This window comes from Emys orbicularis, chromosome 3 (assembly GCF_028017835.1).
Source record: "Emys orbicularis isolate rEmyOrb1 chromosome 3, rEmyOrb1.hap1, whole genome shotgun sequence".
In the NCBI taxonomy this organism is placed as follows: Eukaryota; Metazoa; Chordata; order Testudines; family Emydidae; genus Emys; species Emys orbicularis.
Window position 1 is genome coordinate 112403181 of NC_088685.1, and position 25170 is coordinate 112428350.

The 25170-nt window shown below is 42.9% G+C and overlaps 1 protein-coding gene across 1 annotated transcript in view; it reads left to right on the forward strand.

Annotated features, from left to right (window-relative positions):
- Window positions 1-25170, forward strand: part of UTRN (utrophin) — a 534032-nt gene that overhangs the window by 420210 nt on the left and 88652 nt on the right. The window contains exons 60-62 of the mRNA XM_065401441.1: window positions 5198-5259; window positions 6846-6920; window positions 13078-13279. Of these exons, the coding sequence (XP_065257513.1) occupies window positions 5198-5259; window positions 6846-6920; window positions 13078-13279 (339 nt within the window). The remainder of the gene's footprint in view (window positions 1-5197; window positions 5260-6845; window positions 6921-13077; window positions 13280-25170) is intronic.

Consider the following 25170-nt stretch of genomic DNA (forward strand, 5'->3'; position numbering starts at 1 on the left):
TAACCAGGATATCAGAAAAGCAAAGAAGCATCCAGTGGCTCCTTACTGTGCCTGGAAGATATCCCTGCTGGGCAGTCGTAACCAATATTGGTCACTATGGCTTGAGCATGCATAAAAGAGGTATCAGGACACAGCAAGAGAGTTCTACCCCCAGTCTCTGCAAGTCCACGTAATCTGTGCAGGAGTCTATCCAGCATTATGAGCCTCTTTACTTTCTAAGCACAGATTTTATAGGTTGGTCTATTTGCATTAGTCATGCATCAGTAGCACAAAAGCTAATGTGTCTACAGCACAGAAAGATGGGTCTCGTTTCAGAGGGCTGCTTTATAAACCAAATCCACACAAATTGGTGTATCTTGTTTGCCTCCTATTTTGAAACCCTTAAAATGACTCTTTAACTGACATTCTTATTTGTTGCATGTTAAGGTTACCTGCACATGCATTCATTCTTCCTATGAAATTCGATTTGTGTGCACATAAAAAGTCCCTGTGTGTTATGAAATTGTCATCAAACACAATTTTGTAGTGAGAAATAGCAACATTGAGATTGGTTCCTTTTTAACTCCTTATTAATATGAAGCTATCGTAGCGTTTTTACAGCCCTATCCAATATGCCCTCATTTGCAGTTTTCATATAGCTTTTTTGTGTTTGGATATGTGGTGTATGAAAGGTGCCAGCTTTACTGCCCTGGAAACTGCAGTCTGTAATCCACAGAATAGATATAACATGAACAGTGACACCACTAGCAGCAGCAGTGACGATGCACTGCTGCTTTCACCTGAATGGATCACCTCCAATGCTTGGGTCATTCAGGGAATGTCTACATTGTGGCTGGGAGCAAGCCTCTCAGCTAAACCTGCCAACGAGATTGGAACCTGTGAGTGGTGGTTTTATGATGTAAAGCTTTGTCCTCTGGGGATAAGACTTAGACAACCAAATTCATGTCATGTAAACACCTGCCAGCTATCCAATAGTAATAACTTTTTGGTCACTAGCAAACAGAGCTATATTAAATCAGTGACCTAGAGGGAAAAAGTTCTATATCCCATTTTCAATTCTATGGGTCATCGGGTTGCCTTTCTCATACAGTTTACTAACAGATGGAATGACATTTGACCAAAAGCATACCAGTATGAAAGGAGTGAGAGAGAGCTTTAAAAATCCAAGTCTATGAACAGGCATGTTCAGAATGTGCTACTCCAACTGGTGAAAAATAGGGGATCTTTGCAGAGTTATAGGGATAATTGTTGAAAATGGTGGTGTTCTGGGAAGATATTTGCATAAATAGCACAGATCTCATATTGATATTCTTTGTCTTTTCATGTCAAAGGGAAAATTCAGCTGTCCAGGTGGTTATCACATTACAGGGAGGTAGCGAGGTGTAGTGCAAAGTACAGAGCATCGGGAGAGCGTGTTCCTGAATTCTAATCCTTACTCTACCTTTGGGCTATGTCACCATGGGCAGATTCACTTAACCTCTCTCTCTCATTTTTAACCATATGTAAAATAGGAAAATAACACTTCATGTGGCATATGGTTAGGCTAAAATAACACTTGTGAAGCCCTTTGAGATTTTCACTTAGAGTGCCACAGAAAAGTATATATGTAATTTTAATAATAATGATATAATTATTATTATTCATTAAAAGAAAAATTATCCAGGGATCCCAGACTGTTCTTAATACTTAGTTATCCAATTTTGGGGATGTTAATCCTACAGGACCAGGAGTCCAGATTGCCTGTGATTATGCCAGCGAAGATGTCCTGGCATTCCACAGTAAGTGTTAATAAGATGTTCTGAAGTGATTATTTTTTTAATGTAAAAGTTGTTTTAGGTTCCTTCCCCCTTTGTCATAAATATACTGAACTGAATTGTCTATACAGTAGTTCTTAAATAAGGAGAAAAATGCCACTCCTTTGGGCCTTGTAGAATATAACAGTTTTCTGTTCGGGAGGAGAAATTTAGAGCCATCATTGGCAATATAATTTCATCATTATTTTTGATAGGTAATAGGAGCTAATACTAAAATGTTGCACTTTTATAGCACCTTTCAGCTGAGGTTCTCAAAGCACCTCACAAATGGTAGTCAAGTTTCATAATACCTGTTTTACAGATGAGTTGACAGAGGTACAGAGGCCCTGATTCAGCAAAGTACTTAAGCACACGCCTACATTTAAGTGTGTGAATAGTCCCATTGAAGACTGTCAGATTAACAGGGTTTGGGAACCAGAGAGTGATCTATTACATGCACTTCCATCTGGGGATTGGACTATAACAAATATTTGAGCTTTTAAATCATTTGAAATGTTAATTTTTAAAAATCTGATATAAACAGTATTTAAAAGTGTTTCTCAAACTACCATGTTCCACTTATGCTTGTAATTTAGAGATTTGCAGGTCTGTCAGATCAAATCCAGACCCTAATGCAGACTGTGCCAGATGATACTTTTCACTTATGATGTTGACAAGTAAATCACCAGCCACTTTTTTTTGAGAGAGAGACTCATTACTGCTTCAAATGAGCGTTCCTAAATGAGCTTTACTAATGGCCCTTATTTTAGATGTGACCATACGGTTTGATGGCTACAACTGATGCTAGTTATGTAGGCCAGTGATAAACAGTTGAGGCGATAATGACAGCATTTCACTTAACACTGTATTGGAGACACTTGGCAATATCAGCCTCCTACATCCTCAGTGAGAGAGTAGCTGAGGCACTAGTTCTCAGATTACTTAATGGGCTGATCAATGCAGACCATTATATTACATTTTCCATTCTCATTTACTGAAGCTATACAGGCCCCTTACCCTGGCTTAGGAATCTTAATTTATTGCTGCACTAGAATCATTCAGAATGCAGCACAGTAAATCGCCGTAGCCTGTGCCAATAGTGGACCAAGAAACACAGGTTTTCTTTCTTTCTGAGTTGCTTTCACTGCTGATTTATTAGTTTGTCTGACAGGGAATAACTGTCAAGTCTAGAAATGTTACTGTTTTCTTTCAGGTGACTTTGTTGTAGACAAGGACATACATTAGTGACATTTTTAAGGCTTCCTTTTAGAAGTTGTAAAACTTTGATGATTGGATGTGTTTCTTTTGGCATTGGCACTATTTTCTAGTCCAGGATATCAAGGCTTTGACTTTTTTGTGTTCAGTTCACATAATTTTATTATGAAACTGAAACCTTTCTAAGGGTTGCAGTTTAGGAAGTTGTCCCTGTTCAGGAAATTTCACATTTAAGCATATCAGTAACTTTAAGCATTTGTTTAAAGTTAAGAACATGTTTAATTGCTTTCCTGAATAGAGATGGATAGAGTTTAAGCAGATGCTTAATTCTTTCCTGAATTCAGGTCCAACAGACTAATCCGTAGGTTGGGTAGAGTCCTGTCACTTGGGTGTGCTGCTATTTTTTTGCCTTCAAGTGTCTGTCTAGAAATATTTAGTAAAAAAGAACAAATGCTTCCTCTCTCTACAGTAATGGTTGAAGGTATGACTGGGCCAGATCCTCAGTTGCTATCAGTCGGGAGGTACACCCATTTATACCTGCTGAAGATATGGCCCTCTGAGTTCAATGGCAAAATACCATCTTGTAATTCAGTTAAGAACAAAAGTGTCTGTGTATGGGCAAATTAAGTGCCTCCCTCTGCCCAGGAAGCTTTGGCAGCCAGATTTGAAACAAACTTTCTCTTCTTTAAGGTTCTGAAATACTTGGATACTCTTTTATAAGAAACCCAGTTCTTCTGAATGTCAGAAATGTCCCAAGAAAGTTTATTTTCATTAGACTTTCAGTCCAGATTTTTTTTTAAAGAATGTTTGAATCCCTGGATGCTTCTCAAACCTTGACATCTTTCTTGTTTCCCCCCTCACGTCTTTGGTAAATCCTGGTCACAGTATCATCCCACCTCTTTTTGTTATAATATGCTAAATAACTTCTACCAAAAAAAGTACAACAAGCAGAGAACCTTTTAAAAATCAAAACTGTCAAGAGTTAAAATGTAGCCATTTCTGAATATTTATTCTGTACATTTGTTTGTTTATCTGTGTGTCTGCTTGCTGACAAGTTCAAATAAATACCCCCTCCTTTTTGTAAGAGTATGACAAATGTATAGAGTCCTCAAATTACTGTCCTCTCTTAATAAAGCTACAATTAGCACATTTTCTCACACATGGTAACATTTTTATTCATTTAGAAATTAAGTAATTTTATGAAAACATTTGTTTATGCTTATCTCTGTGTCTGCTTGCTGATAAGTTCAAATGAAAACAAAGATTAAAGACAGTAGGTTTTTCTGCTTCATTAAATATTGCTTAATTCGCTAACCTGGGATCATTTCATTTACAGTACTAACTAGTTAATTCTTAGCAGGAATGTTGTGGTCTTTTTAGTATAACATCCAGTATATTAATTGTCTAATTAATCTGATTTAAATTTAAATGCCTGTGTGTGGTATGAATGTATAACCTTTCCAACAATTAATATACAGAAATGGAACCAAAACACAACTGATGAAAAAATTGAGATTTCATTGAGCATGAGATAAGCTGCATTTTATCCACATTGCTGGATACATGATACTTTGATAGATTAACCAGTGCTGTTAAAAGGTGGTGCTCATTGTATCTTTATGTTCTGAGAGCATAAATGCAGAAAGTCATCCTGTGACATTAGGTAGCTACAGATATGCATGTGGGAAAGTTCATTATGCGCTTCATTAAAAGCGTTATGGATAAGTCATAAGATCACTGTTTGTATTCTGATATTGACTAATTGCAAATATATAATGAAGACTATGAAATAAAAGCCTCCCTTTTGTAAAAACACTTCAAACATTTAAAAATGAATTTGGTATGCTGAGACAGGAGGGAATTTGCATCTTTACCTTATTAGTTGTCTTGGTTTCAGAAGCAGAGTCCAACTGATACAGTGAGAAAGAACAGACAAAAGTAGGACTGAAAAAGGATCAGAAATAAATCAGTCTTGTGGATGCTAAATATGGAATGATTATCTTACAAGTTATTATTTGATCAAATGCTTCAAGCAACTGGATGATACAAATCTTGTAATTTGATATAAGAGCTGAGGAATTTTTCTGTTTTGCTTATAACCAAAGAGTTTAATCTGTATGTGCCACAAAATGTTTTTTTTTTTCTTTCTGTTTTTTCCCTCAAACTTTGCTTCTCTCATTCTTCTGTAGTCACCAGACACAAACAACCTGTTGGGATCATCCTAAAATGTCTGAACTCTTCCAGTCCCTAGGTGAGTACACTTCCTTTACATAAACAATTTTATAGAGTTCATCTAACACAGAGGTCCTCAAATTGTGGGGCATGCCCCCCTATGAGGGCACTGAGGACTGTTCACGAGGGTGCGGCTGGGGCCCGAGCCAGCTCCCCTGGGGGGCAGGGAGGGAGCACCACCCTGCTGTGCTCTAGGCTGCTGGCCCCAGCTCCTGGCCTGGGGCCCCGGCTCCTGGCCTCAACCCCCAGCCAGGGCTCTGCTCCTGGCCTCGTCCTCGGCCCCCTTACCCCTGTCCACATCTCCTCTCTTCCCTTCGAGCCGTAGCCCCGCTCCCAGCCCCAGTTGGTGGGCAGTGTGCAGACGGGTAAGGGGGGCGTGAGCCAGAAAAGTTTGGGGACCACTTCTAACAGGTTGACTGAAACTCTGATTGTCTGCTGACCATGACTGAGCTGTCATGAATTTAACTAAGCATACCTTGCTATGTGACTGAAAACTTAGAGCTAGGAAACTTGATATTTTAATCATACAATCTGTATTGTTATTCAGTAAACAACTTTAATTCAATAGAATGTTTTCCGTGACTTTACCTTGTAATGTAGTATTTTATTTATTTATTTAATTTTAAATAGCAATTATATCGCTATCCTCAGGTGATCATAGGACTCAGACTCCCTGTGCATTTAAGCAAGGATGCATAGCCTGTAGAATGCTATGGTTTGCAATGACTCAGAGCAATAAAGCCTAGTTTATGATGTTAGGGGAGGGCTGGTTCAGCAGCATGCCCATGTAAACATCTGCATTTACTCTGAAATGCCCTCTGTCTGAAAAATGCAAGGATAAAATGTTATTAAATAAGAAAAGATATAACTATATTTAACAGTTTGTAAAATTGATAGTATATACACCACTACCTCAATATAACGCAACCCGATATAACGCGGTAAAGCAGTGCTCCGGGGGGGCGGGGCTGCGCACTCCAGTGGATCAAAGCAAGTTCAATATAACGCGGTTTCACCTATAACGCGGTAAGATTTTTTGACTCCCGAGGACAGCGTTATATCGAGGTAGAGGTGTATCTCTTTCTGACTGCCCATCTACCTGTCCATTCATCCATGTTCCCATCTCAGAGTTGTTAACATAATCATGACATTACGGAAATCATAGCTTATAAGACTCTTGCTAAACTTCACCACTCAATCACTATGACATTTGTTGCATCATATCCCCTATCCTTCATCTGTACATTGTCTGTTTTTAGATTGTGAGCTCCTTGGGAGATGGACCTTTTCCTCATCTTGTCTGGAAAATACTTAGCCCACCATTGCCAGTGTAATAATGTCTAAGGGCCTGACCCACTGAAGTCCGGGGAAGTCTTTCTGTTGACTTTAAGGGGTTTTAGATCAGGTCCTAACTCCATGGTTGTCTTTATATTTTGTTTTGAAATATTGTATTCCCTCCTCCTCTCCAGTTTTGTAAAATGAAATTAACCTCAAACTTTACTGATATATGATTATTTAGGAAATTGTGTCAAGGAAGACTTGTGGATTTCTTGGTATTGGTGCTTATTTAGAAACAACTAATATTTCTACTCTGTAATATTTCAGCTGACTTGAACAACGTACGTTTCTCTGCATACCGTACAGCCATCAAAATCCGAAGATTGCAAAAAGCATTATGCTGTAAGTTTATCCTTCAAAATGAATTAATCACTCTGTACAGTTTTCACTTTATATAGTGTTTTTTCTTTGAGGTGTCCAGAAAGCAGGAGTATATTGCACCTGCTCCGTATTAGTGTTTTGAGAAGTCCTTTTGTGTTGTTTCATTATTATAGTGTGGTTTAAAGGCTTGTTTTTACGATTGATATGTACAGATTTGGTAGACTTAGAAGTAGCATATCTGGGGATTCTGTTTGGTTGATTTTTAGAACTGTCCTTCTGATTCAAAACTGTCAATTGCTTCCTCATCCTCAAAACGAGATCCCAAATTCTCATCTGAGTGGCCTGCTCAGGGCCTTAGCTTTCTTTGAGATTCATCCTTTCACTCAGCATTTCCCCTGAATTCTTACGAATAGTCAGGGTCAGGAAAAACAGAAAAATCCTGTTTTGGCAGTTAAGTTGGCCTTGGACTGCTGTCTGTTGCTCTTAGGGAGGTGGGTTTCAGTGGAAAATGAGTAGTGCTTTGATGTTTGTGTATTTTGGTTTTTTTTTTAAATTTATGAGGGAGAAGGCTGAAGGGGAGGGGAGCTGCAGATGGGGAAGAAACAGGGAGGGAAGTGGACGAGGGAAGGAAGAGGAAACTGGAGGAAAAAGGTGGATGAGGAAATGAGGAGGGGCCTGGGGGAGACGCAGCTAAAGGTAAAATAAAGAATAAAATTTGAAAGGAAAAGCCACTAAATACATAGAAAAGGAAGAAAGACAGGAATTAAAAGAGAGATTGGATAAAAACAGGCATGGTATGGGAACCATGCCAGTGTGTGATATTGAGGGGGTTATAGTAGTGCATGAGGGGTCCAAGGCTTGGATCTGTCATAAACTTGGCAACAACTGGCTTAAAATACTGTATGACTTTTGTAGATCCTCTGATTTGAACTCAGGAATCAGTCTCTTGTATTATAAATGGAATGAACAACTGTCATGTGTCTGCAGTACAGTAGCCTGTAGAGTATGTGGGAAGAAGTGAGAGGAAAGCAAAGCCAGCCTGACGTACAAATGGAGCAAACGATTGGTTAGGACTCCTGCTTGCAGATTCACTGCTTGTGGACCGGGCTGGTCTCCCACCTCTGACAACAGGACTGCAAGGCTTGGGGTGTGTATCACACCAGAATGCCTTCATTTCTGGATCTTTTGGAAAGAGGGGTTACAGCAGCCATTTGAAAGGCTATCAGAAGGAAGGAGAAATTAAAATGTGATAGGTGCAAAAAGAATATTCAGACTCTGCTCAGTGGGTTAGTGGTAGCACTTTTATTTTTGTTCCAGCTCTCTAACCTTAGCTGCATGCCCAGGTTCCAGCTGACTGGTTAGTACAAGTCTCCACAGACCTAATGAAGTGCAAAATGACTACAAATGACTCAGCTGAAAAATGTCACTTTACAGAGTTTGTCTCTCAAAATCCAAACGCAGTGCTGACTTTCAGCCTGACCTCTGCAAAATTGAAGTGGAGATACTAACCATCCATCTTAATTCATGGTGCTTGTTTTGGGGAAGAACCACCTTCCCTTTCCCTCCTCCCCCATTGCAAAATGGGAAGATGCAGTAATAACAGTACTTAGCTCCAGGGCTTTGGAGCGGAGCTCGGAGCTGGAGTGCAGAGCAGCTCCGGAGCAGTGGAGCTGCAGGTTTTTGCCTGGAGCTGGAGCAGAGCCAGAGCACAGCTCCAAAGCCCTGCTTAGCTCTTCTATAGACCTCAAAGCGCTTTCCAGAAGAGGTGTAAGTATTATTACCATTTTACAGACGGGGAAACTGAGTCAATGAGAGATGAAGTTATTTTCCCAAGGTCACCAAGCTGACCAGCAACAGATCCATGAATAGAACTCTTATCTCCTGAGTCTCATTGTCTCTTGTGTGAGAATATAGCTATCAAGTTGAAGAAAGGCGAGACAGCCAAAGAAATCTGCTAATTTAATTGTACATGTGTTTTGGAAAATGGATTTATTTAATACAGGAGGAGGACTCAGGAGGCACACGGATCTCTGAGAAACACATTGCTGTTTGCACGTCAAAGCAAACTACTCGGAGGAATTTTCAGCTTCCAAACACACTTTCTTGCCTCCTTTACACAAACTCTATGTTTGCTAGCCTGATTTTATAAACGCTTTCAAAAATCTATGCTATTCTTTCTGTCACTGTTTGCTTACAAATGAATACCTAACATCCAGCCAAAGGTACAGGCTGCAGTTTGATTCCTTGTGACCATAGTAATTAGAACATTTCTGTTCTTAGGATTACTACTGAGATATTCAGAGCACCCTATTAGCATATACTCAGGGTAGCCGTATATAAAGAGAGTCAAAATGAGAAATCTATAATTATGCTTTTGATTTTGGGTTTTTTTAGGAAGAGTGTGGACATGTCTGCTGTGCCTCTTTCTCATTCACCCCTTGGACCAAGTTGTCATTTGCCTTCCATTGAAAAAAGAAAATCATTTCTCATAATTTAAATGTAGAATGTCTCTAAAGGTGTCTGAATGTAGAACACTTCAGAAAGGCTTATGTCTGGCTTATGCACTAAGGCAAAGAAAGTGTCAAATTGAATCACTACAAATAGGGTCATCCTAGATTGTAAAATGTGCCAATTTGCTGTCACAGCTGCAGAGTGTATAACTGAAAAGGCCGTTTTGAGACGAATGCAAGGGCAGAGCTGAAGCAGGAGTGTTAATCCTACTGACACTTGATGGACTTTGACTTTGCAGTGTAAATTGGTAACGCAGTAGTAGAGCTGCATAACCCAATTAATTAATACATAATTTCAGGACCCTGCTGGAATCCAGGTTTTGGGCTGCCGTTTACAGTCTATGTCCACTCAACAGAAAGATAGAATTTTAATGGTAAGAGCAGGTTAGTGGAGATAGGGCTTCCTGGGTTCTATTCCCCTATTCTGCCACTGACTCACTATGCATCTTTGAGCAAGAAACTTAACTTCTCTGTGATATTCATCCATCTCTGAAACTAGTATAATATACTAGTAAAGTGCTTTCAGATCTTTGCATGTAAGGTGCTATTTCAGTGCAAAATATAATTATCAGTAGACATGTACATCAGCCAGAGACCGACCTAGTTCATTTACATGAATCTGATGGGGTACGTCACAAAATTGTCCCCCTAACTTATTTGCTGTTGTGGCGTTTAAAAAGTTGACCTTTTGAGAAGAGAGAATTTTTTTCTTTTACTAGTAAGCAGGCAGAATGATATTTTTTTTTTCATTCTAGTCTATTCTTTGGAAGGTAGATTCTGCCATAGATTGATTTTTGTAGTAAATAAAGAACAGTTTATCATCTGCAAAAGGTTACATGAGGACATGCCCTTTCTCTCTCATATGTTATGTGGGGTGGATGCCAGGGCTGGATTAACCATCACTGGGCCTTTTAATGAATCAAAACATAAGTGGAAAGAAGGGGAAAAATACACTTCAGTGATGTTCCTTCAATGTGCCATTGCAGTAAATTCCCATCCCAGCCTGTTTGGGTAAGGAAACTGCTTCCTTCCCCATGTCGTCCTCTCTCCTTGGCTCTGTTGGGAATGGCGAAGTGAATCCAGCCATGGGGAAAGATGATCTCTGTCCATTCATCCACTGGTGTAGATTTGCACTTGAACTGAAAGAACTTCACTCACGTGAGTGAGTGGTGTTGCGACCTGGTCCACCAGTCTATAGAATTCAGTATACTGTCTCTGACAGAGGACAGTACCTAATGCTTTGCATGATTACCTCCTATGTCCAGATTCAGCTAGCCAGATGAGCAGTGCTGTACATTGGAATAGGGTAAATTCCTTCTTGCCTCCACAAGCAATTAGTCTTACCCAAGACATTACTACACTTACATTGATTTATTAGTTTAATTTACATAACTATAAAATATTTCCTTTAAGTGCTCTAACTCTACTGCCCTTAAAGTGTGTTCTTTCATGTATTGTGAGGTATAAAGCTAAAAGCTGAATTCCTCCAGTATCTTAAGCGCTGCTGTTAATAGAAGATCTTCATAAGCATAACATGTCAAGTCCTACAGTCAATAGAGTAGCTCCATTATTTGCTTGCACAGAGGTTTTCATTGCAAAGGCCACTGTGGTAGGAACATCCAGTTCCAGACACCATTACTTCCTTTTTAGCATTCAAAAGGGGTGGGAAGTTCCCATTGCGTTAATGAAATAAACTAACAAGGATGAAGACATTCTATTTTAATACTGGGGAAGCTGCAGTTACCAACATGGAAAGAATAATAAAACAATTTATAATGACACCAGTTACGACAATCTTACAATTCTGAGTTCTCTCCTGTATTTCACACACATTGGATGTGAAAAAAATGACACACTCTTCAACCTGCTTGGACTTGATATGTTTGAAGATTGATAGTACTTTATATTCTCGCTTCTGACTCCCCAAAATATGAAATAAAAGATTTATTGTACTGTGTATGTTTCAATCTTTGAATTCTAATTTTCTTGTGTGCCATTTTGAGTGTATTTCACTCATTCCAACTACTGTATAATGTTACCCTGATACTGCAAGGGATAGTAGCTTCCATGCCAACAAATGGTTTGCTATAGTTAGAGTCCTCCCCTATCCAGCCTGTGCATGTGTAGTGTTTTTTTCCAAGCCTGAGATATCTGACAATAACTTCTCCTTCAAAAACAACCTATATGGATCAGTGCTGTAAAGTCAGAGTACAATATGCATGTGTTTGGAAAGGGAAAAGCAAGGAATGTACAGGAAATCTTTTATTGCCTTATTCTCATTTTTACAAAGATGTGTAGGAAAATGGATTGGACAAAACGGGGATAGGGAACGTAGGCTTCTTTAAACAATGTATCTCCTTCTGTGTAGTAGAAGAAAACATTGAGGTTCAACTGAATTACTCATAGGCAGAAGAAAGATAGCTAGCCATCTAGTAACATTTTAGTTTTTGCCATTATGGTGTCTGTTTTCTGTGTATCTCATTTTACAGGCCATGCTGAACCAATCTGACGCTGCATCCCCTGCTGCACAAAGACTTAGGCCCTCCTGGGGTCCTTATTTTATACTGATATACAGCAATTTATAACTCATCCTAAAATTGTCAAGACTTATTTCCATTGAGAAATGACATCTATACTGTTAATGCACTACTAACTCTGCCCACAAAGAGACAGTTTTGAATGATGGAGTTTCAAATTCATGCTATAGATACTTACTATGGGAAAAGATGCCAAGAAACTGCCACTACTTCTTGCTAAAATTCCAACTTGTGTAGTTAAAGATGTCACTGAGAATTATGAAACCATTTGGCTTTTACTGTCCTTCCTTTTAGACAAAGATATGCCTCTTTTCATTACATAAAGTGACTTGGAAGAATTCAATAAAAGCCTTCTTTTCTTTCTCATCATCCAGCTGATAATTAGATTTTCATGATCACTATTACATTTGTGTGTGCTTTTTGGTATCCATCAGAAATTCATAGCAGAAGTGTGTTCTTTTATGGAGGGAGCCTGAAGATTTTGCATGACTATGCATGTTATCACCTTGACTAATAGGATAAAAATATAAGTTGAAAATTACATATTTTTCTGGAAAATTACATCAAGCTGCTTCCCCTTAGTTTCTTTTAAATCTTCATAATTCTGCATCTGCTATTCAGTTAATCAGTCCTCATTGCATCCTTAATGCACATTACTGTCAAATATTACTATCAAAGAATTTGCACAGTTTTACACTACTAGAGCCCTTCAATGCTAGTTTGACACCTTAGCAGTCAAGGCCAGATTCTGCCTTCTGAGCTGTGCAGAAGACTCTCAGTAAAGTGAGTGGGAATCCCATCTGAATTCTGCAGCTGAAGGCAGAATTCTCTGATCATACAATTCTCGTAAGCTGTTTTTAAACAGTATGCTGAGTAGTGTAATGTTTTTGTTGTTTGCTTGTAAGATTAAAAAACCCAAATTAACCCAGAAAACAAACAAGAAACAAAAACAGCCAAAGCTGTAGCTTCCTGCTTAATAGGAGTGCTTCACCAGTGTTAATACATCTAAGCCACTGCTTCAGCTAACCTGCCTTAATTAATGCTATAATGACATGAGGATTCAGGAGGCAAACACTGAATCCAGTGATGAGGCATCATTATTATTTGTTTTGTTTTTTATGATGTTATTAGTGGACCTGTTGGATTTGAACAGAACAAATGAAGTTTTCAAAGAGCACAAGTTGAGCCAAAATGACCAGCTCCTCGGTGTCCAGGATGTGATCAGTTGTCTCACTACTACTTACACTGGACTTGAAGAGAAGCACAAGGACATGGTGAATGTTCCTCTCTGTGTAGATATGTGTCTCAACTGGCTGCTCAACGTATATGATACGTAAGTAATGAGTTCTTATTTACAGCATGTAGCTCATTGTTTCAATGTAGTATACACAAAATGTATACCATGTGTACAGTGAGTTCAGTGGGGTTGTACTTGACAGGATGTGTGTAAAAAAGAAAATACTAGAGCATAGCACTCTAGATTTGTCTACCTTTTTTTTTATGATTTTCTTTTTGGGAAGGGTGGTGTGGTGAGAGAGAAGCTATGATAGCAAAACTTTAATACTTCAGTGAAAAACATGCATTTGTTCCTGTTGATAAAGCTTCTGTCTGAGTCACTGGTGACACTATGAGTTTGTTTGATTCACTGGTGATACTATGGGTACTTAAAATGGTCTGTTTCTTATCCCACCTACTCAAAAGCCCTGGAATACAAGCATATATATGTATGTGTGTGTGTGTGTGTGTGTGTGTGTAATATAGCTACATATGCTACCCTAGAAGCATAAAAAGGTTGAAAAAGGTGTGTCCTTCATTTGGCAATTGGTGATACTGTGCTGGTTGCAGAACCAGAGAAGCACTGAGAACATTGCAACCTGCATAGCATCTATTCCAAATTTAAAGATAACAAATGGCCAGAATTACAAAGCAACTGTCAAAAAACTTGATGACGGCCATCCAACACAAAAACAAAAAGGAAACCAACTACAACTCCATAACCAACTGAATACTGCCTCCTGCAGAAACCAAGATATTGGACACTGGACAACATGGACACTGGACAACACCCTAACAACATCAACCTATCAAGACTACCCCTAACCACAGGGGTGGGCAAACTACAGCCCATGGGCCACTTCCCACCCATCAGACATTTTTATCCGGCCCTCGAGCTCCCACTGGGGAGTGGGGTCGGGGGCTTGCTCCGCTCTGCATGCCTGGTGCTCCTGCCAGGGAGTGGGGTCAGGGGCTTGCCCCACCCGGCGCTCCCCAGCCCCAACTCATAATTCCCTTGATGAGCACCATCTTCCGGCACGCAGAGCCACACTGCGCAGGCGTGACCTCATCACATGGTTTCCAGGATTGGAACCCCACCCCTACGCATCAGCGTGCCAGATCTCCTCATGGTCTCCTACGGCCCTACTCTCGAGAGCCTTGAAGCCGCCCAAGGGCTGCACTCATCCCAGCTAGGGTGCCTCCACTCGTGGCGGTGCCTGGTACGGCTGCCTTGGTGTCACTGCCGGCAGAGTTCCTGTAGAGCCGCCCCCCTGCCCTTCTCCACACCCCCTGCCTCCCCGCACCACACCCCATGAGTCCTCTCTTCGCCGCCGCCCCCTCTCGGTAACATCCCTTATAGAGCCCTCCCATGCTACACAACATAGAGTACCCCTCCCTCACTGCCATACAATTTCCATACCCAGATGCAGTCCTCAGGCCAAAAAGTTTGCCCACCCCGCCTAACCAGAACTGAAGTATCTGAACTCTTCAATGGACTGATTCTGCCCAGCCACAGAACCTGATAATATACTAATGAAGAGAACTAAAAGAATTCTTCTGCCGATTCCTCCTTAAGGAATTATTTCACAACAAAGATGACACCATCTACAACTACCACATCCCCACTGACAGAAATAAGAATCATCTGATTCCCAGAGAACAAAACCACACACTGGATCATAACATCAATGCCTCAGGGGAAAAAAATTGCCTGTGAAATCTCAACGGACACTACATCCACCACAATCTCTCTACCACTGAGGGGATAGCTACACAGTCCCTGAAATCCAACCACCAGATTGTGGTGAAACCTGAAGACAAAAGGGGCACTAGTGTAGTCCTTAATTGTGATGACTGTGTCAACGAGGCCAAAGACAACTCTCACACCTCCTACTATGGAATTTAAAGATACCATCAAATCTTTCCCCGAACAACTCTTAAGAAAAACTCTACAACCACATACCCCCACAAACCCATCCCAGGGACCTTCTACGTGCTTCCCAGGACACACAAACAAGGGAACCCAGGCAGACCCATCATGACACTCCTACCAAAGAAGTATCAGGACTCATAGAAACCACCCTTAAACTACTCTCTCGACAAAGGGGCAGCTTCCTCCAAGTCGCTACCAATTTACTCCAGAAACTCCATGATGTTAACATCCTCCCTCAGAACACCATCCTTGCCATGACTATCACTTCCCTATACACCAATATCCCTCACTATGACTGCATCACTGCCTGCCTCAAACACACACAAGATAATGCACAATGCTCAGAAATCCAGCCAAAACACATCACCAAACTCATCCATTTCATTCGCAACCACTTCACGTTTAATAACAAACACTTTGCAGCCATGTGTACTAGGATGGCTTCCCAATTTGTCAACCTCATCATGGGCCACCTTGAGGAAGAATCTCTAGAAAAATGTACCACGAAACCAATGATACATAGATGATATTTTCATCCCCTGGACACATGAACTAAACTCCCTCAGGGACTTGCACCACAACTTCAACAACCACCACCCATCCATCAAAATCTCTTTAGACCACTCCCACACCAGCATCAACTGGACACCATGGCATGGTCAGCTTAAAAATGCTGCAAACGATAATATACAAGAAACCCACCTATCATCACATTTACCTCCTCAGATCCAGCAACCATCCCAGACGCACCAAGAAATACGTTATCTACAGCCAGGCACTCAGATACCACAGAATTTGCTTCAAGGAGAAAGTCCAAGATACATACCTAATACACTTAAAACCTCCTTCACCAAACAAAGATGCTGCACCAGAAGAGTAGATTACATCATGGAAAGGGCCACCCAAATACCCCAGGAGAACTCATTTCACTGTAGGAAAAAGAAACCCACTGACCGCACTGCCCATAATTGTCACCTCCCACTCCATGCTGGAACCCATACGGGTATCATCAGTCAGTTACAACACACATTTCATTGGGACAATATCCCGAAAGAAATCATTCAGGAACCCCTCTTCTGGTCTTTAGACAACCCAAATCTCCCCACTCCCCAAACCTTGCCAAGGTCATCATCAGAAGCAAACTCCCCATAAACCATAAGAACATAAGAAAGGCCGTACCGGGTCAGACCAAAGGTCCATCTAGCCCAGTATCCTGTCTACCGACAGTGGCCAATGCCAGGTGCCCCAGAGGGAGTGAACCTAACAGGCAATGATCAAGTGATCTCTCTCCTGCCATCCATCTCCCCTCTGACAGACAGAGGCTAGGGACACACCAACTCAGAGTGGCACCAGATCCTGCCAGAACAACAGATACAAAACCTGTAGGTATCTCTCCACTGCTACAATGATCAGTATACTCCACAACACACCTTTCAAGATTCATGGGTCTTACACATGCTTATCCTACACGTGGTGTACCTCATTCAGTGCATCAAATGCCCCAATAGCAACTAAGTAGGTGAAACAAGACAATCACTACGTTCTTGAATGAACTCTCACAGGAAAATGATAAAAGACAAAAACACCATATCAACCATGGGTGAACACTTTTCACAAAGTGATCACTCTATTCAATACTTGACCTCAAGGGAAACTTGCAAAACACTTTCAAAAGGCAAGTCTGGGAACTTAAATTCAGAACTCTGCTAGACATCAAAAGCTATGGCCTTCACCAGGGTTTTATGGCTCATTACAACAATTTGTAACATGCCACACTGCCTTCTACCCTTAATTGCCCACTTCAAACCCTTTATGAGTAGCAATCTAAACCACTATTGCCCATTTCATTTCAAGTGACTGCCTACCGTATGTTACCCCTTCTTCTTAACAATCTTATCTCAACTTGTGTTTAGCTCAGACACTCTGCTTCCTTCCCCAACCTGAAGAACAATTCTGGGTAGCTCGAAAGCTTGTACCTTCCACCAATAGAAGTTGGTCTGATAAAAGATATTGCCTCACTCACCTTGTGTCTCAGAATTTTTTTAATCAGTTACTCTATCTAAATAACTCCACAATTCTAGGGCTACAACAGGGAACATCTGTTATGTATTTATTTATTGTATAACGAGTTATGTATCTGTAGGCTTATCAGAATCTGAGGGTATGTCTACACTACGAGAGTAGTTCGATTTCACTTAAATCGAATATGTGGAATCGATATTGCAAAGTCGAACGTGTGTGTCCACACTAAGGACAGTAATTCGACTTTGTGAGTCCACACTAATGGGGAAAGCGTCGACATTGGAAGCAGTGCACTGTGGGCAGCTATCCCACAGTTCCCGCAGTCCCCGCTGCCCATTGGAATTCTGGGTCGAGCCGCCAATGCCTTCTGGGTAAAAAAATGTGTCGAGGGTGCTTTTGGGTAACTGTCGTCATCTGTCCGTCACTACCGCCCCCCCTCCCTCCCTGAAAGCGCCGGCGGGAAATCAGTTCGCGCACTTTTCTGGTCAGTGACAGCGCGGACGCCACAGCACTGCGAGCATGGATCCCGCTGCGACCATCGCTGCAGTTGTGGCCGTTGTCAACGCCTCGCAGCTTATCATCCACCTTTCCCAGAGGCAGATGCAGATAAATCAGGCGAGGAGGCTACGGCACCGCGGTGAGGGCCTGAAGTCTGAGAGTAGCACAGGCCTGTCAGAAAGCACGGGACCCAGCGCCGAGGACATCACGGTGACAATGGGTCATGTGGATGTTGTGGAACGGCAATTCTGGGTCCGGGAAACAAGCACGGACTGGTGGGACCGCATAGTGCTGCAGGTCTGGGATGAATCCCAGTGGCTGCGAAACTTTCGCATGCGGAAGGGGACTTTCCTTGAACTTTGTGAGTTGCTGTCCCCTGCCCTGAAGCGCAATGACACCTGGATGCGAGCAGCCCTGACTGTCCAGAAACGAGTGGCCATAGCCCTCTGGAAGCTTGCAACGCCGGACAGCTACCGGTCAGTCGCAAACCACTTTGGCGTGGGCAAATCTACCGTGGGGGTTGTTGTGATGCAAGTAGCCAACGCAATCGTTGAGGTACTGCTCTCAAAGGTAGTGACCCTGGGAAACGCGCAGGCCATCATAGATGGCTTCGCCGCGATGGGATTCCCAAACTGCGGTGGGGCTATAGATGGAACTCACATCCCTATCCTGGGACCGGACCACCAGGCCAGCCAGTACATTAACAGAAAGGGCTACTTTTCAATGGTGCTGCAAGCACTGGTGGACCATCGGGGACGTTTTACAAACATCAACGTCGGATGGCCGGGCAAGGTTCATGACGCTCGTGTTTTCAGAAACTCTGGTCTGTTTAGACGGCTGCAGGAAGGTATTTACTTCCCGGACCACAAAATAACTGTTGGGGATGTGGAGATGCCTACAGTGATCCTCGGGGACCCAGCCTACCCGCTAATGCCCTGGCTCATGAAGCCCTATACTGGCGCCCTGGACACTGAAAAAGAACTGTTCAGCTACCGGCTGAGCAAGTGCAGAATGGTGGTGGAGTGTGCTTTTGGCCGTCTCAAGGGGAGATGGAGAAGCTTACTGACTCGCTGTGATCTCAGCGAAACCAATATCCCCATTGTTATAGCAGCTTGCTGTGTGCTCCACAATCTCTGTGAGAGCAAGGGGGAGACCTTTATGGCGGGGTGGGAGGTTGAGGCAAATAGCCTGGCTTCTGATTACGCCCAGCCAGACAGCCGGGCGATTAAAAGAGCCCAGCGGGACGCGCTGTGCATCCGGGAGGCTTTGAAAGCTAGGTTCCTGAGTGAGCAGGGTAACCAGTGACTTTTAAGTTTCTGTACAGAGAAGCTGAACCTGCCCCCGTTTCTTTACCCAGTTAATGTTGACTATCCTCTCCAGTTACATACCCCCTTCACCCCCTTCCAAAAAAATAAAATCAGTTCTATTTTGTTAATGAACACCGTTGTCTTTATTACTGTTTTCGCGGGAATGTTTTAAACCTGGGACGCAGACTGTGGTGGGGAGCGGGTGTAGTGTACTGATGCAAATGACGCTTCTAAACTCCAGGAATGACAGGCTCCGCAGTGGTGGACTGGTTGTTTCAACGGAGCCTGCCAGCCCTCCTGATCGGGACTGCGTGTATGTGGGGGCTATGTGACTTTGTGGCAGGGGGAGGAGGGTTACAGATCCCTCTGGCTCTGTGATCCAGGATAAGGACCGCTGTAACTGCCTTCCCCCGCCACAAAGTCACAGAGCAACCCCCCCTCCCCCAACAGAACATGAAAACCACCTCCCAGACTGACCAGGGTAACTAGTCACTGCACTGTGTATAAAGCAACAGAGGGTCCTGTGGCACCTTTAAGACTAACAGAAGTATTGGGAGCATAAGCTTTCGTGGGTAAGAACCTCACTTCTTCAGATGCAAGTACGCATCTGAAGAAGTGAGGTTCTTACCCACGAAAGCTTATGCTCCCAATACTTCTGTTAGTCTTAAAGGTGCCACAGGACCCTCTGTTGCTTTTTACAGATTCAGACTAACACGGCTACCCCTCTGATACTTGCACTGTGTATGTGCCCTGCTGCTGGACCTGCCCCCGCCTCTGTACCCTGCTAAAGCTGACTGTCCTGTCCAATTACCAACCCCCTTCCCCCCCTTCAGACAGACTCTCCTCCAAAAGAACATGATGGAAACAGTAATTAACAGAAACGTATATTTTATTAGCAACTACACATGAAACGGGGGGGTGAAACTTGGACGGGGGCTTGTGTGAGGCGGGAAGGAAAGGACTTGTCAAATTTTGGGGAATGAGAGCCTTCTAGTAGTAGAGCAGTCTGCAGGGGTGGAGTGAGAGTTTTCACGGACTCTGCCGCCCCTCCTTCTTTGGACTTTGGGTGAGGGGGGTATGGGACTTGGTGGCGGGGGAGGGCGGTTAGAGATAGACTGCAGCGGGGCTCTGTCCTCCTGCCTCCGTTCCTGCAGAACATCCACAAGGCGCCGGAGCGTGTCCGTTTGCTCCCTCATTAGTCCAAGCAGCGTTTGAGTCGCCTGCTGGTCTTCCTGCCGCCACCTCTCCTCCCGTTCCATGTGTGAACGGTGCATTTGGGACAAGTTCTCCCTCCACTGGGTCTGCTGGGCTGCCTGGGCTCGGAAGCAGCCCATGAGTTCCGAGAACATGTCTTCCCATGTCCTCTTCTTCCTCCGCCTAATCTGCGCTAGCCTCTGGGAGTGTGATGCCAGGCTGGGTTGGGAGACAGTTGCAGATGTGGCTGTGGGAATGGGAAAAAGGGAGTGAATTCCTCAGAAAGATAAATGTCCCAGGAGGATTACTGCTCTATCCCCGGACATGTAGACCGCATTTTACTGTAGCTGCACTGGCAGGGACTAAACAGTAGAGCGGCTTGGGCAGAACAATCATGCAAAACCGCACATTGTTAGATTTTTTTTCAATAGTTGCACTGCCCAGCACTGAAACGTTAAGCGCCTAGGGCAAACTAATCATGAAAAACCCATTGTTGTTATTGTTAATATTCCAGTTCTGTTAAAAATAAATGTTTAGATGTTTAAAACACTTACTGGTTGATCCTTCCCCTGATTCTGTGTCCGGGTTAACGGCTGGGGACGGTTGGTAGGGGATCTCTGTAAGGGTGATGAAGAGATCCTGGCTGTTGGGGAAATCAGCGTTGTAAGCGCTGTCAACTGCCTCGTCCTCCTCATCTCTTTCCTCATCTTCCCCGTCCGCTAACATGTCCGAGGAACCGGCCGTCGACAATATCCCATCCTCAGAGTCCACGGTCAGTGGTGGGGTAGTGGTGGCGGCCGCACCTAGGATGGAATGCAGTGCCTCGTAGAAACGGGATGTCTGGGGCTGGGATCCGGATCGTCCGTTTGCCTCTTTGGTCTTCTGGTAGCCTTGTCTCAGCTCCTTGATTTTCACGCGGCACTGCGTTGCATCCCGGCTGTATCCTCTCTCTGCCATGGCTTTAGAGATCTTCTCGTAGATCTTTGCATTCCGTCTTTTGGAGCGCAGCTCGGAAAGCACGGACTCATCGCCCCACACAGCGATCAGATCCAAGACTTCCCGATCAGTCCATGCTGGGGCCCTCTTTCTATTAGATTGCACGGCCATCTCTGCTGGAGAGCTCTGCATCGTTGCCAGTGCTGCTGAGCTCGCCACGATGTCCAAACAGGAAATGAGATTCAAACTGCCCAGATAGGAAAAGGAATTCAAATTTTCCCGGGGCTTTTCCTGTGTGGCTGGTCAGAGCATCCGAGCTCGGACTGCTGTCCAGAGCGTCAACAGAGTGGTGCACTGTGGGATAGCTCCCAGAGCTATTAGCGTCGATTTCCATCCACACCTAGCCTAATTCGATATGGCCATTTCGAATTTACCGCTACTCCCCTCGTTGGGGAGGAGTACAGAAGTCGAATTTAAGAGACCTCTATGTCGAACTAAATAGCTTCGTGGTGTGGATGGGTGCAGGGTTAATTCGATGTAACGGCGCTAAATTCGACATAAACGCCTAGTGTAGACCAGGCCTGAGTCTCATTTTTTTTTATAATTTTGATTTATTATTTTTAACCACTTTTTGAATTATCATCATTTTAATGTTCACAATTGCAGAAAATTCAGGGAAGAGGGGTCAGACCATAATTATTTTTAACAGAATTGTAAATACGTGCTTTATGCAGCCTTCATTACAACAGGTTTTATACACATTAAGGTGGGACTCTAAGTTCTTAAGCAGCAGTTTCTCACTTTGTCCATCTGTAAATTTTGCTTTTTATCAATGGAAATATTTTTCTATGGTTTGTGTTTATACAGTGAAATGTTTACTCTCCCTTAAATCAAATTCTTCCAAGCTTATATTTCTGTCACAGCCTTGGTTGAGCTCCCCCTGCTGGACACTCACCTGTTTGGATCCTAACACTGATCCCAGGTGTTTCTCATTCAGCGCACTGAGTCTGAGCAGCATCCAGGCCGTGTCTCTGGCTCTAGCCTCTCAGGCTCACTCCCAGGGTGCAGACTCCCTCTCCTAGTACCCCTTCTCAGAAGTGGAGCCCCGTGATTTAGCTTCCCTAGGCCCCAAGACCAGTGCTGAACCCCAAGCCTCCCCAGTAGGTTAAGCACACCCTTTCCCAGAGCTCCACCCTCGTGGGTACACATTTAACCCTCCAGGGACATATGCCAGTTTTAGTAGGGAGCCCAGAGTCTTTGCAAAGTATGTTCTCTCTCTCTCTCTCTCTCTCTCTCTCACACACACTCACACTCACACACACACGCTCTCACTCACTCACTCATTCACTCACGCACTTCATTCATAAAGAAAGCAAGGATCCATACAAAAATAACAAAATCTGCCCACAAAATCCCTCCTTCCAGTGTCCTGAGTGCTCATTGAGTGGTTTGTTCAGTTGTTTCAGGGTCCCCAGACCCTCCTCTCCTCCTGATTAGCTTTCAGGTTCATTCTCTCAGCCCCTGTAACAAACTCCCTCTAGCTTGTTCAGATCTGATGATCAAAAGGTTCCTTCTAGCTTGGAAAGTACGTCTCTGTGTTCCTCACAGAGTTTGAATTTTTCGAAGTCAGTTCCAACACATTATTTCTTTGTTGCTTTTTTGCTGCTGCAGCATTTCCACTTCTCCAACCCTCTTCCCTGCAAATAAACTGGACAGAAAACCAGTTTCCTGCAGCTTGGCCAAATTTCACTATATTGCCAGGCAGAGTCATTCCGTGTAAATGACTGCTTTGATTGTCCTGTAGCTGTTTCCAGATAGGGTATGTGATATCTGATATGATCCCTGTCAGCACATGGCTGATTTTAATACACACTGTAGGTTAATTTGTAGATTTCATAAAATCAGTCAGAATTCATATGTTGTACATAGATTCCCCAAGTCGTCACATATCTCTTACCACTTCAAGATGAACAGAGCAGAGGCATCTCCCAAGTACTCCAGGGAGGTTCTTGTCTCCCTTCCCCGCAACCCCACATACACTGCAAGATAGAGCATCTGCTGTTACATCTTATTGATTTAAACTTCATACAGTAAAACAGTCCCAAAATCACACCAATATACAGTTTTCATTAAAACATTACTAATCAGTTTCTATGTACGTCGTTACAGATCTCCTCCCTCATGATCCCCCAGGAAGGGGCACATGAACTCTCCCCATATGCTCTTGTCACCCAAATACTTATGATTAGTTGGGGTGGGCCCAGAAGGATTGCCCCCCAGCAGAGTGGGCCTCTGAGAGATGAGGGATTCCCATCTTCCCCAGTGCCAACTTCCCTTCTTCCGACCTACTGAGGAGAATTTCCTCCCTCACCCCTCTTATGTTCATTTACATTTTGATTGACCAACCAGCAGTTATAAATTAGGGAGGGACTTTACCTACCATGTATTTATCTTGTGAAGTTCTTAGGGGAAGGGGAGCCACAGAAGGATCTGAAAGCTGTGCCCTAAGATAACGAATGTGACTGTTACCAGCCTAGGTGCAATAATGGTCTTTCTGAGTGCACCTCCTCAAACTTCAAGCCTCAGGCCTTTTCCTCTCCTGGGGTGGCATCCACAGTTTGCCCAGCCTCAGATCAGGTCTTTGGTTGCAGCCCGATGGGTACCATGGGCCAAGATTATGCGGACAACGCTGCCTTGCTTGTGGAGAAATAAGAGAATTTCAGTCCTGCCTTCCAAGGTCTCTAAGACACCACCCACACCATGGGGTTTCTCTTTGGGAGTCTGTGACAGCATACATTTGCAGTAAGAGACAGCTTCTTTAAAACAAAGCATGATTTATTTTGCACAAAAGATACACAGTGCTTAGAGAAGTGGATTTAAAATAACAGAGACCTATGTGCATGTTCTCTTACCTAAGTTTAACCTATCTATTCATCACTGGGGCAAGTCTGGTTTATTCTCCATCTCTGAGCTGGGAGAAAAAGCCCAGGCTCCTTGCAGCCTTCTCTTGTCTCTGAGGGTATGTCTACACTGCAATTAGACACCTGTGGCTGGCCTGTGACAGCTGACTCAGCTTCACAAGGCTTGGGCTTAAGGGGGTTGTTTAATTGCGGTACAGACGTTTGGGCTCAGGCTTGAGCCTGGGCTCTAGGACTCTGCAAAGTGGAATAATCCCACAGCTCCAGAGTCATCCATAGGATATCCTAGCCTGGATGGACCCAGCTAGGTAACTTCTCCCCTCAACTGATGGCCCAGCCATTGTTATTTTAACTCCCTTGAAGCTGGGTACCTGGCTATCTTATCATGACACTAGTTAACTTTCCTTCTGGGCCTCTCATCAGCCCCTTAACAGCTTCCTTCGATTTAACTCTATGCATTCAGGCAGGCAGTAATACACAATTGAACAGGGAAACTGAGACACACACACAATAGTCATAAGAAACAGTGCAGACATTTTTTCCAGTTCATCACAAATGTAGCAGTGGAAAACAGAGAGGGGGGCGGGTTCAGATACATTCCTTGACTTGGAAGCTGTTGCATGCTTAGTATCAGAAAATGGATAGTGTCAAAGGAGAATATTAGCTTCTGATTCCTACATATTTATCATTGGAACATTATTTGGTTATTGTGTTGAAAGTGTTGCTATGATGTCTGAAACTAAACTCTTTAGACTGATTAAAGAAGTCTTAGGGTACAAATATGAAAAATATTAGATTTCTTACTCTCAAAGTTAGAGAGTAAATATTCTCTCTCTCTTTCCATCTTCACCCCCTCACTCTCCACCCCCAAAAATATTAAAGATTGGGAAATCATTTTAAATTGCCATTTTTGAAATGTCCTTTAGAAAGGAAATAATTTGTCTCCTGACATTTCCTTTGTTTATTGCATTGGTGTTATACGTATACAGTGTTTCAAATCATTAAACTTCCTCCAAAAGCATCTGTTTGTCATCTGCTATCAACCTGAGATTTAATTAGTGGTTTGCAGATTGAACAACTTCCCAGTTTGTAATAAAACTCACCTACTGATGTATGTGGCCATTTAAAAAGCAATTTATTT